Raw genomic sequence first — 11704 nt, forward strand, 5'->3', positions numbered from 1 at the left:
TGGAAAATTGGGAAATGTTATGCATGTAAAAACTATTGTATTTACTGTTGAATGGAAAACATTAATTCCCCAATAAAGAAAATTTTTTAAAAAGAATGAAAGGTATTCTTTTCCCTAATTCAACTTTCTAGCCCTTTTCTCCACTCTGACACCATTTTCCGAGACAATAGTTTTATCCAACTTCATGCTAGCTATCAAACTCAAGCAAAAACTTCCATAGTTGTGGGCCCCTAGAAATATGCCTAAAATTGACTTTCTAGCTTTGTTACACCCTATAACCCCTAATATCATCTGCTATGTTCCTATTTTTTGGTTCCTGTTAATTTACAAGTTTATCTCACTTTATTTTTGCCACCTTCCAGACACTATGTTGCGGATGCTATTAATATTCCATCCTAACTTCTCTAGACACACAAACTCACCAATGTGTCCTGGAACCTTGCCTCTCCAGAACTCTAGCATAATAGGGAAAGATAGAAACAGGCTGGGAGGATTCCAAGCTGCCCCAGTATTGATCCATCTTCCTCAGGTGTATGTATCACAGAGGAACATTCTCTACCATTGTCGATCCAAGTTGAGGGCAATTATGGGGTCCCACAAAGGGGTCTATTGTGTTGTTCCTACTAGGAATGACTGGTAACAATGGAGAGAGGGATTTATTCGAGGTCTAGGCCCATCATGTCTATTTGGGAATCTTAGGACTCCCCGAATAGGGTCCCAGCTGATGGGATGGCCTGATAGTGACTAAAGAGTCATCATTAAAGTATGCCAGTCTCTTGCCCTTATTCAGCTTTTGCAGTCCTTGCTTTGATGAGGTTAGCTTTGGAGTGAGTGAGAGAACTGTAATAGGAAGTAGGTGAGGAGGGTAAAATAGACACTGTTTCATTATAAACTGACTCACTACAGATAATTGTGTATTTTTGCTTTCAGGTATATATTTTGCCCTAATTTATGGATACATGTGAACATATGCTCTATCTCATGGGACCTGGCCTATATCTAGGTTTTGGGGCTTGGTTAGGAAGTGAACTTCCTGGAATGGAATTTGAGAATACTATGAAAGGAAAGGTCTCACCCGAGTAATGAGGGTGAAGGTTTGACATTCCATGCCTGATGTCTCTGAACACAGTCTGAAGTGAAGCATGCTGAGGTGGTACTCGTTGCATTGATTAGGTTGGGATCGGTGGATGCAATATCATTTGGTATGAACTGAGAGAAGCATGCAGGAAAGTAAGCTCCACTCTAGATGTTCCAGGACTCGGGGAAATATAGGCTCTATAGAGAGACAGCTTGGAATGTTCCTACTCATGACTACAAAATGTGAGCTCAGATCTACAGGGATGCAGAGGTCACATAGGCTCCTAAACTGAATATAGGCCCCAGATCACATCAAATCGATGGGGTTTACAGTCAACAATATTTATAGCCCTTTCCTATATTAGAGAGCTACTCTCTTCCCTGATCCAGCTTTCTGGTTCTTTTTCCAGCCATGACATCATCTCCCCAGATAATAACTTGGATCCACCTACATATCAGATTTCAGGCTTGGGGGAAAAGAAAAAATGAAAAAACTAGTATAGCCACAGGCCCTTTGGAATATAACTAAAATATGCCTACTAGCTATCTATTTTCTATGAAGCTAACATCACATGGATAATAAAAGTAAATATACAATAGCAAATGAGAAAACAACAGATCAATATCTCTGGTGTATATAAATACTAAAATACTGAATAAAATCCTAGAGAACTCTATACAGTAGTATATTAAAAAACGGTACATCATGACCAAAGGGATTTGTCCCAGGGATGCAAGGCTGTTTCAATATATTTAAATCAATATATGTCATCCACCACATCAATAATTAAAAGAAAAAGCAAAAAACCACATAATCATCAGAATAGATGCTGAGAAAGACTGACAAAATCCAACATCCCTTCAAGATCAGATCACTACAAAAAAGGAACTAAATATTTTGTTTTGTTTGTTTTTTATACAGGTAAGCAATATAAAGGCATTTTGCCAGAAATTATTCTGGACCTTTGCTGGTGGGAATGGTGTTTATGTACACTCCTAGCAAAATGTAGACATATAAATCAGTAGTTAATTAATATGAGAGGGGGAAATCAATTGTATGTCTCAAAGTTTCTCAAAAGACAAACTGAATCTTTTTAATAGATTTGTGTATTTGATATGCAGACTCTCTCAAAAGCCTAGACCAAGTAGATTAGAAGCATCCAATAGCACAGCTATATACAAGATACTGGGTACTGTACAGCAAACCATAACAAAGGGACTTTTCAAAGTTAACCCAATTAACAAATAATGTGATGATAATATTAACTATCGATTGTCTTTTTGAACCCTAAGACAGCAGGAACCTCACATCTTCACTATAGAGCCCCTACTTCCCCCAGTCCTGGAACCCTTGGATAGGGCCCACTTTCCCGTATGCATCTCCCAATCCAAACCAAATAATATTGCATCCGCCGATCACAACCTAACCAAAGCAACGATTGCCACCTCAACATGCTTCACCTCAGACTGTATCCAGAGACTTCACGTATGGAATGACAACACTTCAACTTCATTACTCAGGTGAGACCTTTCCTTTTATAGTACACTCTAATTTCATCTCAGGTAGTTCACTTTCTAACAAAGTCCCATAATCTAGATATACACCAGTTTCTGTGAGAGAGAGCTTATGTGCACACGTATCCATAAACTACTGCAAAATATATACCTGAAAGCAGAAGTACACTAGAGTTTGCAGTGAGTACCTCCCTAACACTTCCTCTCCACTATTCCAAGCTTGGGATCCATGATTGCTCAACAAATTGTTTGGCTTCATATGTTAACTCTCTTTTCAATCACCAGGTTCCAGATTTCACCAGGATGCTGGCTAGGCTTCCCTGGATTGAAAACCCCACCAATGTGTCCTGGAGCTCAGCTTCCCCAGAGACACACCTTACTAGGGAAAGAGAGAGGCAGACTGGGAGTATGGACCAACCAGTCAACGCCCATGTTCAGCGGGGAAGCAATTACAGAAGCCAGACCTTCTACCTTCTGCAACCCTCAACGACCCTGGGTCCATGCTCCCAGAGGGCTAGAGAATGGGAAAGCTACCATGGGAGGGGGTGGGTTATGGGGATTGGGTGGTGGGAATTGTGTGGAGTTGTACCCCTGCTACCTTATGTTTTTGTTCACTAATCCTTTCTTAAATAAAAAATTAAAAAAAAAATTATTCTGGAAAAAAAAAAGCCCTGAAAGATCAAAGCATTGTTTCACTTCAGTTATCATAACAATTTACATATATTCCATTTTTAAAATTACTGTTATAGGCACTATGCCCATTTCAAATCCTACCTCTGTAATGGCACATTTGGTAAACGTGAACGCGGCCTTCCCTGATCATCGCCGCGATGAGGAGATACTGAACGTGAGCGGTGATGAGTTGTTCTTTGCTGTTCTGGCACAGTTAATGTTGTAGATTTACTTTCTCTAGCACTAGACCTATAACCTACTGATAAGAGCACACACATAAAATTAGTCAGTATTCTTATATTACAGTAAATATCATTGTGAAAACATCAAATTATCTCAAGCAACTATTAACCTACTAATATTAAATGTCATGCAATCACTATTATTAGGCCTTATGTTCAAAGACAGTTAGTATAAACACAGCATTTAAGATGCACATGCATAATAAAAAGTTACAGTTTGGTTCAGTGACATGGAGATACTCTATATGAATGTGAAATTCCCTCAGACATTATGATGAGTTGGGATACTATTTTAATTTGAAAACTGAGTTAGTGATTTTTCAACAGCACGAATCATGCACTTGTTCATGGACTACAGTAATATACAAGTCGAAACTTAAAATTTGCATGAAATTTAGAGTTTTAAATTCACTTTATTTTTCCTTGTTTTTTTCCCTGAGTATATTAATTTTCTTGAATTTTAAGTGGCTTCAGAATAAGAAAACAAAATAACATGCCAAATTATTTAACAAAGAGGTAGATCTTTAATACTGCAAGTAATGATTATGAATTTTCCAATACTACAATTTTCAAATGAAAAATAAAGATGTTTGGACATGACTATGACACGGATGCACAGAGATAAATCTTCCTAAAGAAACAATCATTAAAATTACCCCACATAGCTGAAAATATTCCACATTTTTTTAAATTAGATAAGTTAACATAGCTGCAAGTAAAAACAGATTCAAAGTAATCACCCTTTAAGTTAAAGTTATTTATACCGACTCTAGGTAAAATATAAATAATAATCTATATTTCAAAGTAACATTTTAATTAAAATTTTCAACAAGGAGAAATAATTTCTATTTCTGAAAGGAAGTTTTAAAATTCTGTGGCAAATGAATTATTATATTTACAAATACATAAAATACATTTAACTGTTATAACACTAAATTTAATGGGAAAGTTCAAACTAAGTTAAGTGTCTTTATTTTAAATCCCAATTTACAAATGAAAATCATAGGTTTCTAAATGCTCTGAGATGGTGTATGAAATATAAATATATTTTAAATTCAGGTTTTTTTTGGTGACATCCAAGCATTAACCCTACATCTAGGGTGGGGGCATAGCATAATGGTTATGCAAAGAGACTTATGCTAGTCCCAGGTTCAATCCCCTACACTACCATAAGGCAGAAGTGAATAGTGCTCTGGTTAAAAACAAACAAACAAAAAAAAATCCCAACTCTAGTGGGTCTTGTTATGCCCATTATAGCTGGTGTTCATGCAACTGTTCAGGGAGAGGAGAAACCTTTTATTTTAGTTAAGTAATGGATTAACTAATTATCTATTAAATTACCATCTTACTATACTACATCATATAAAAGTAAAATATGAGAAAAAATAATAAAAATATATTCCATTTAGATTGTCTAGTAAATGATACTGATCAATAAACTCATTGAAAGATTTGATAACTTCCCTAACATGAGTCATATGATTCCTTCTTAAATATGCAAATAAATATGAAATAAAATTATTTTTAGTACTGTGTAAAAACTTAATTATTACAATCCTTTAGGAACAAAACAAAGACAATATAGAATGTTATTTCCTATTATATGTTATTTAAAAAATCTCACTAAAGCCCGATATCAATGAGAATTATCTAAGTACTTAGATATAAACGAAATTAGATTTATTGTTTTTGAGAATATTGGCTAGTGATCAAACAATCTATTTTCTTTGTATTGCAGACAGAAAATATAACTAATTTCAGAAAATTCTCCATATGTTCTTATTGAAGAAATTTCTTAGTGAAATTTCATGTATCTCTTCAATTATGAACTTAAGTCCAACTCAGGTGGAATATGTCTATTGACTTTACAGAATTAAATTAAGGGCATTTATCTGAAAAAAAATCTATATAATTGAGGACAGCATATATCAATATTATCCCAAATAAATGTTTATGTAATTCATATTTTCTATGACTGTTTTCCCTGATTTCTTCTCACTTGATTATTTCCTTACTTTTAATTAATACATCAAGAATGTTGTATATCATTGATAAAGAAAATAACCCTTTACTACTTGCTTTAACTTACTATCTCACAAAAAAGTCAGATTAGAACCCAATTCCAAATGCAAATTGTCACAATTTTTTTTTACCAACTAATACCATGAAATAGCATTTTTTTTAACTTTTTAAAAATAGCTTATTTATTTATTTGGTTAGAGACAGAGAGAATTTGAGAGAGGAGTGGGGAAACAGAGAAGGAGAGAGACAAAGACACACCTGTAGCCCTTCTTCACCACTACTGAAACTTTCACCCTGTAGGTGGGGGCGGGTTAGGGGCTTGAACCTGGTTTTTTGTGCATTGTAAGCATGTGTGCTCAACCAGGTGTGTCCCCACCTGGCCACCACCAAGAGATATTTTAAACAAATATTCAATTCTCCTACAACATTTCCTTACTTTAAAGCACACATACACAATCTTAAGTATAAGCAGTGTAACACATCACAAAAGCATTAAAAAGTAACCCATGCTACATGCATTTTAAAACCCTGCCATGCACCTTTCTCAGTATATTCCATGGATACATTATATTCAGAAACCTGGGAAATCACAGACAGATAGAATAAAACATATGGGTTGGAGTTTTATTTAAGGAAATTAAGCATACTTTATTAAATAAAATTCATATTTTCACTTAAGTCCAAAGCATTGTGAAATGATTTTGAACCAATCTTCTATAGAAGAACCTGACTCAAATAAGTGTTAAGGAATAATAACTTATTCATTTTATACTTTATACTTAGATAGTAATTTGGGACATCAGTCATCATGGAATAATATAATACTGATTTATCTATGCTATTAATATTCGGTGCAGTATCCTAAAGATGTCTCGAAACTGACATTGAAAACAAGCACAGAAGCACAGTGAAGCAGGGCCATGCTTTTCAGCCACGCACCTGGAGGAACTACTCCAATACCGTCATCAACCTCATAATCTGAGATGTCACTATCACTGATTCGTTGAGATCCTGCATATTAAGGCAAACAGATACCTCTGTGTCTGATTGGTTTATAAAATGGCAATGATATAATCAAATGTCTTCTGAAAGTTTATGACATTATGAGTCAACAGTTTTGAATCAACTTAGTACAAAGTAAGTGCTGAGCTGATCAAAACAAACAACAATAAAAATGTAGTTTCCAGTGACAACAATTTCTTAGTATTTACTCTTTTTTTTTTTTTCACTCTTAATAATCACTGAAGACATAGTGACATGGGGACTTCATAGCCCAAATTTTCAACTTTTCAATTTATTCTTTAAAGTTATAAACTAAAATCCTCTAGTAAAATACACACACTTATACACTCATACTAGTGCCCTCCTTTGCAGTTCAAAGGTATTGTGGGTCATTAAGAGATATTTAAGGTTAGTCTTCTAAATTAGTCATTAAAGTGAATTAAAGCTTAATTTTGACGAAATGACTGATAAGCAAAGAGGTAGCATGAAATACTAAATTATATGAGGGAAACTATTTGGTTCTAAATTACCAAATGAAACTTTTAAGGTTTAAGCTATTCGAGTAGAGGTACAGCCTTAAATAAAAAAATCAGTAGATAATGTACAAAAACTTGTCTTCTCACTCACCAATTAAAGATACTCTTTGTGAAGTTTTAAAAAATATTTCCATGAACAGTAGTATTAAATTATTCAAGAAATATAAAGTTAAGATCCTACATGTGGCAACCCACCAATAACAGAAGAAACTACTCTATCATTTACCAACCAATTATTCAGTCAGGGTAAATAAATACAATTGCTAGTTTTCCTAGTTTGCTTTTACATTCATATATGTGTATATGTATAAGGGTGGGTGAGTTTATGTGAGAATGTGTGCATTGTGAGAAAGAAACAGGCACACAGAAAGACCATAGTGTTACTGTGCTGTGCTTACACAGTACTGGTGACCAAACCGAGGACATCACACCTGCAAGGTATACATTCTTTACCTCTGGATTTATTCTAATGTACTGTATAAATTTCTCCCATTGGGAAAATGCAGAATTTAGTTTTTCCAAGATACATATTTATAAATACATACATATGCAATTCATTCATATTTCACCTCTAATAAAGAACTTGAATATCTTGAATGTAAATATCTAAGTGAATTCATTGCAACATAACTGCTTTTAAGAACTAAAGAGCAATTTAACCTACTTTGCAGCTTTTTGCTAGAGCTTTCTCCATGAATATGTCGCCTTGGCATGAAAGGTGATGGCTGAGGCAGAGGTAGTGAAGATTCATCATGTGTCTGAAGTTTATACCAATGTGGTTCATCATCTAAAAGTGCTGTCTCCAGTTCTATGAGGATCTGAAAGGGCAGTTCTCAAATTAAGCCAGGCACACTTACTAAAACATAACAAAAAAGCAATCCTGATTATTACAGATCACAAAAACATTCATTAAGCATTTGAATTGAACTTTTACAATAATACGTCACCTCTCCAAGAAATTCACTTTCTTCTTCTTGCACTCTTGGTTGATCCCACACAGTTATCTCTAGCATTCGCTCTCTAAAATCTCTACGATGTACATGTGAATAGACAAAAGTTTGATTCCATTTTGGCTCTAGTACTTTCTTTACTGTTTTGGTCCTCCTTTTACTTTTATCACTGAAAAATAAGTATGTATGTGTTGTAAATTTAAAAAAAAAGCAAAAGCAAGTATATACTGCCATCTACAGTAGTTTCATGTAACACTACTATCTGAAAATTTTAAATTTTTAATTCATGAATTATAAATGGTAAAAGGTACAAAGAACATATTTTAGGATTTAGTGTTTCTACTTTCGACTAAAGTATAAATAGTTGTTGAGATTATAAGATTTTTATATTATCATTTCTAAGTTATATTGTTATTAAACACTAGTGAATAATGAAACAAACTACATTTTCTAAGAAATACTAGACTTGAGGGATATTTTTCATATATAAGTCTCTTTAAGACTCAATGTTTATACTAAAATATATCTCAGCTTTATTGCATATTTCTAGACTCTGAAAAGTAGACATAAAATACATACAATTTTTCAGAATACCATTGTATGTTAATAAATATTTAAAAAGTAAAAAAAACCCTCTGTTTTGAAAAAAGAAATTCTACCATTTGTATTAGTATATATTATTAAATATTTCCCCAACTTATTTACTACCTTCTATCTGGAAGAAAATACATTTTTACATAGGGATTTCTAGGACGCCCATCTATTCTAGAGGGTAGATCAGTTGCTTGGAGAACATTTACAATCAGCTGGTGTCCCACTTTATCATACCAAAGTTTTACCTAAAAGCAATGCAGAAAAGAACTGTTATTTATAAAAATACTCATATAATCTAATTATAAAAATGCTAAACTTTGTAGAAAACACTAAGTTATATAATTGAATCACAGATATTGCTCAAAATAATATCAGTACCAAAGCACAGACACTTAGAAACTAATTTTTTTTCTCTTCATACATTTTATTTGAAGATTTACTTACTTATTTTTGTGAAACAGAGAGAGATGAAGTGTGTGTGTGTATGTGTGTGTGTGTGTGTGTGTGTGTGTGTGTGTGTGTGTATGTGTGTGTGTGTTGAGGAGTCGGGGGATCAATATTAATTTCTGACATATGTGGTGCTGAGAATTGAATCAAAATCCTCTACTATCTGAGCCACCTACGCAACCATTCTTCATGCATTTTGAATATGACTTACAACTAGCAAACTTACAGTGCTCAGTTATAATCTCTTACATATCTTGTTATGACAGTAAACCACTAATAAAATTTTCACAAATAAAGCTAATGGAAGAGAGGCTATCTAAATTATTAACCTGCGATATTTCAATGTCATTGCTGTATGGATGTCTTGGATGTTCTTATGTGTGACTGTTAAAGAATCCCTTTTTAGAACTTAACAGAAGATTTGATTCTAATAGATTATTTCAACTGTTCCTTTTCTGAGGATGTCGTTATCTCTCCATCCAGTCTGAGTGGATATAGTTTCCTTAGTCAGGAGCTATTTTCATTTTGTGTCTTGCAATTTCCTTCTGATTTTAGAGTTTCTATTGAAACGTCTGCAGATAGGCTTATGGGTTTTCCTCTGTATTTGACTATCTCTTGCTGCTTTCATAAGGATCCTATAATAATCTCTAATCTTTGGCAATTTAATTGGGATATTTTCTGGTATACACAGCCCTATATTGATAGTTCTGGGGTTTGTCTGAGCTTCTTGGATCTTCACATTTCCCCGGTTATTCATTTTGGGGAAGTTCTTGGTTATTATTTCATCCAGTATGTGTTCTTCCCATTTGTTCATATCCATGTTCTAGCAGACCAATGATTGAGTGCTTTTTATTTTTTTAACATTTTATTATCTTTATTACCAGATAGAGGCAGCCAGAAATCAAGGGGGGCGGGACAGAGAGGGAGAGAGATAGAGAGACACTTGCATCCTGGCTTCACCATTTGTGAAGCTTCCTCTCTGCAGGGGTGGGGACCAAGGGCTCCAATGCAGGTCCTTGTGCACTGTGACCTGTGCACTCAACCAGGCGTACTGCCACCCAGCCCCTTATTTCTTTTTTAGTTAACCCATATATTTCTACTGTTGTTTTATTGTCTCTTAACCACTTTTCTAGCTCTTTTGCATGTTTTTTAGCTTCCATTGCTTCTTCCACAGACTTTTTGATTCTATCTTTTGTCTGTGTTACTTTGCTCACAAGTCCCTCAAGTCTATTTACTAGTTCAGTCACTGGAGTATTTTGTTTGCTGTGGCTTTTTACCTTACTTATGCATTGTTCTGCTCATCTGCTACAGTACTGAGCTCAGCTGCTGTGGCTGTTCAGCTATTTTGGAATTTAACTTTTTAATTTCTCCTTTGCTTTGGTTCTTGATAGCTGAGAATCTTTTTGTCTGTTGTTCTCCTGTCTATGTTGAAGTTTTCTTCCATGATTTTACTTACATCAATGAAAAACATATAAACTAATATTTGGAGGGGTCTCTCATAAATGTTGCCTGCTCTTGGTGTGTGTGTGTGTGTGTGTTTTCTGGGAGCATTTTAATTACTATAGTTAATTTACAACAGCTTAAATTTTAATGAGAAAAGATGAAACACAAAAATGATACCTTCAAATTAAGTGAAGGTCAATTGATATTTCTATTAAGGTATGTCAGTTTAAGAACATAAAATTGAAAAAAGAGAAAGCAGTGTTTTAAGTGTCAAACTCCTAAGGATGATAACTTAAATAACCAATATAGCATTTTATCTGGAACTAACTATGTCACATTAAAATAATAATGCTAATGTTATTAATCTTTTAAATTTAGTAGTTTAATTTTACCGGTGAATAATAACTCTGAGTATACGTTGTTTAATTGTTATGTTATGAATCAAATTTGAGTCATTATGAAAAAAAAATAAGCTACTTTAAATTTGAATTGTTCTTGTATAGTAAACAGGATATTATGGGCATGGGTAGCAGGTTTATACCTACAGAAGAGAAGCTTCAATCGTGTGTAGAAATGTGAGGTGTTTCTCCTCTCTATATTGTCTCCCCTCTCTCTCTCCTCTCACCCCCCATAAACAATAGAAGAAAATGGCAGTCATGAGCAATGAATTCAGGCAGGCAGAAGTCCCCATGATAGATCTGGTGGCAGTAAATAAATAAATAAATATAAGGAATATATAGGACATAATCCTTATGAATCCATATTTCTGTGCCACATATATATGATCATCATGGAATTTTTACTTAAATTTTGACTATCCCATTTACGATTGCTATTTAGGTAGCTAGATAGTGTAACTGATTTACACATGCACTGGATAAAAAGATGTGGCAGGGTAGTAAAGTAAACAAAACATACTATACAGAAAATATTTAACTCACTAACACTAGAAGTCAAAACCAAGACAGTTTATAATAATGGCAGCAGAGTACCAGTTATCTTCTGTGCTTAATTAAAATCAGTAAGAGATTCAAATAGACCATCAAAACAAACTGCAAAAGAAATAATCATAAATTATGTGAAGTAAGATTTTCTTTCAGTTATAAAAGCAAATGTCATGTCTTCAACCAAAATCTACATTGATTTTATTTTCATGCAGCTAGCTATAGTTTTTCTACTTCAGTTTTTCCCGGATAACACATAA

General features: G+C 33.9%; 1 protein-coding gene across 49 annotated transcripts in view; it reads right to left on the reverse strand.

Annotated features, from left to right (window-relative positions):
* Window positions 1–11704, reverse strand: part of RIMS1 (regulating synaptic membrane exocytosis 1) — a 557900-nt gene that overhangs the window by 181883 nt on the left and 364313 nt on the right. For 27 of the 49 annotated variants that reach the window (XM_060189926.1, XM_060189936.1, XM_060189938.1 and 24 more), the window contains 5 exons: window positions 8725–8855; window positions 8014–8185; window positions 7731–7884; window positions 6468–6539; window positions 3367–3520 (listed from right to left, as the gene is read on the reverse strand). In XM_060189926.1, the coding sequence (XP_060045909.1) occupies window positions 3367–3520; window positions 6468–6539; window positions 7731–7884; window positions 8014–8185; window positions 8725–8855 (683 nt within the window). Of the gene's footprint in view, window positions 1–3366; window positions 3524–6467; window positions 6540–7730; window positions 7885–8013; window positions 8186–8724; window positions 8856–11704 lie in introns of all 49 variants that reach the window. The other 22 variants (XM_060189927.1, XM_060189937.1, XM_060189930.1 and 19 more) reach the window with 1 other exon arrangement.

This window comes from Erinaceus europaeus, chromosome 4 (genome assembly GCF_950295315.1).
Source record: "Erinaceus europaeus chromosome 4, mEriEur2.1, whole genome shotgun sequence".
Lineage (NCBI taxonomy): Eukaryota > Metazoa > Chordata > Mammalia > Eulipotyphla > Erinaceidae > Erinaceus > Erinaceus europaeus.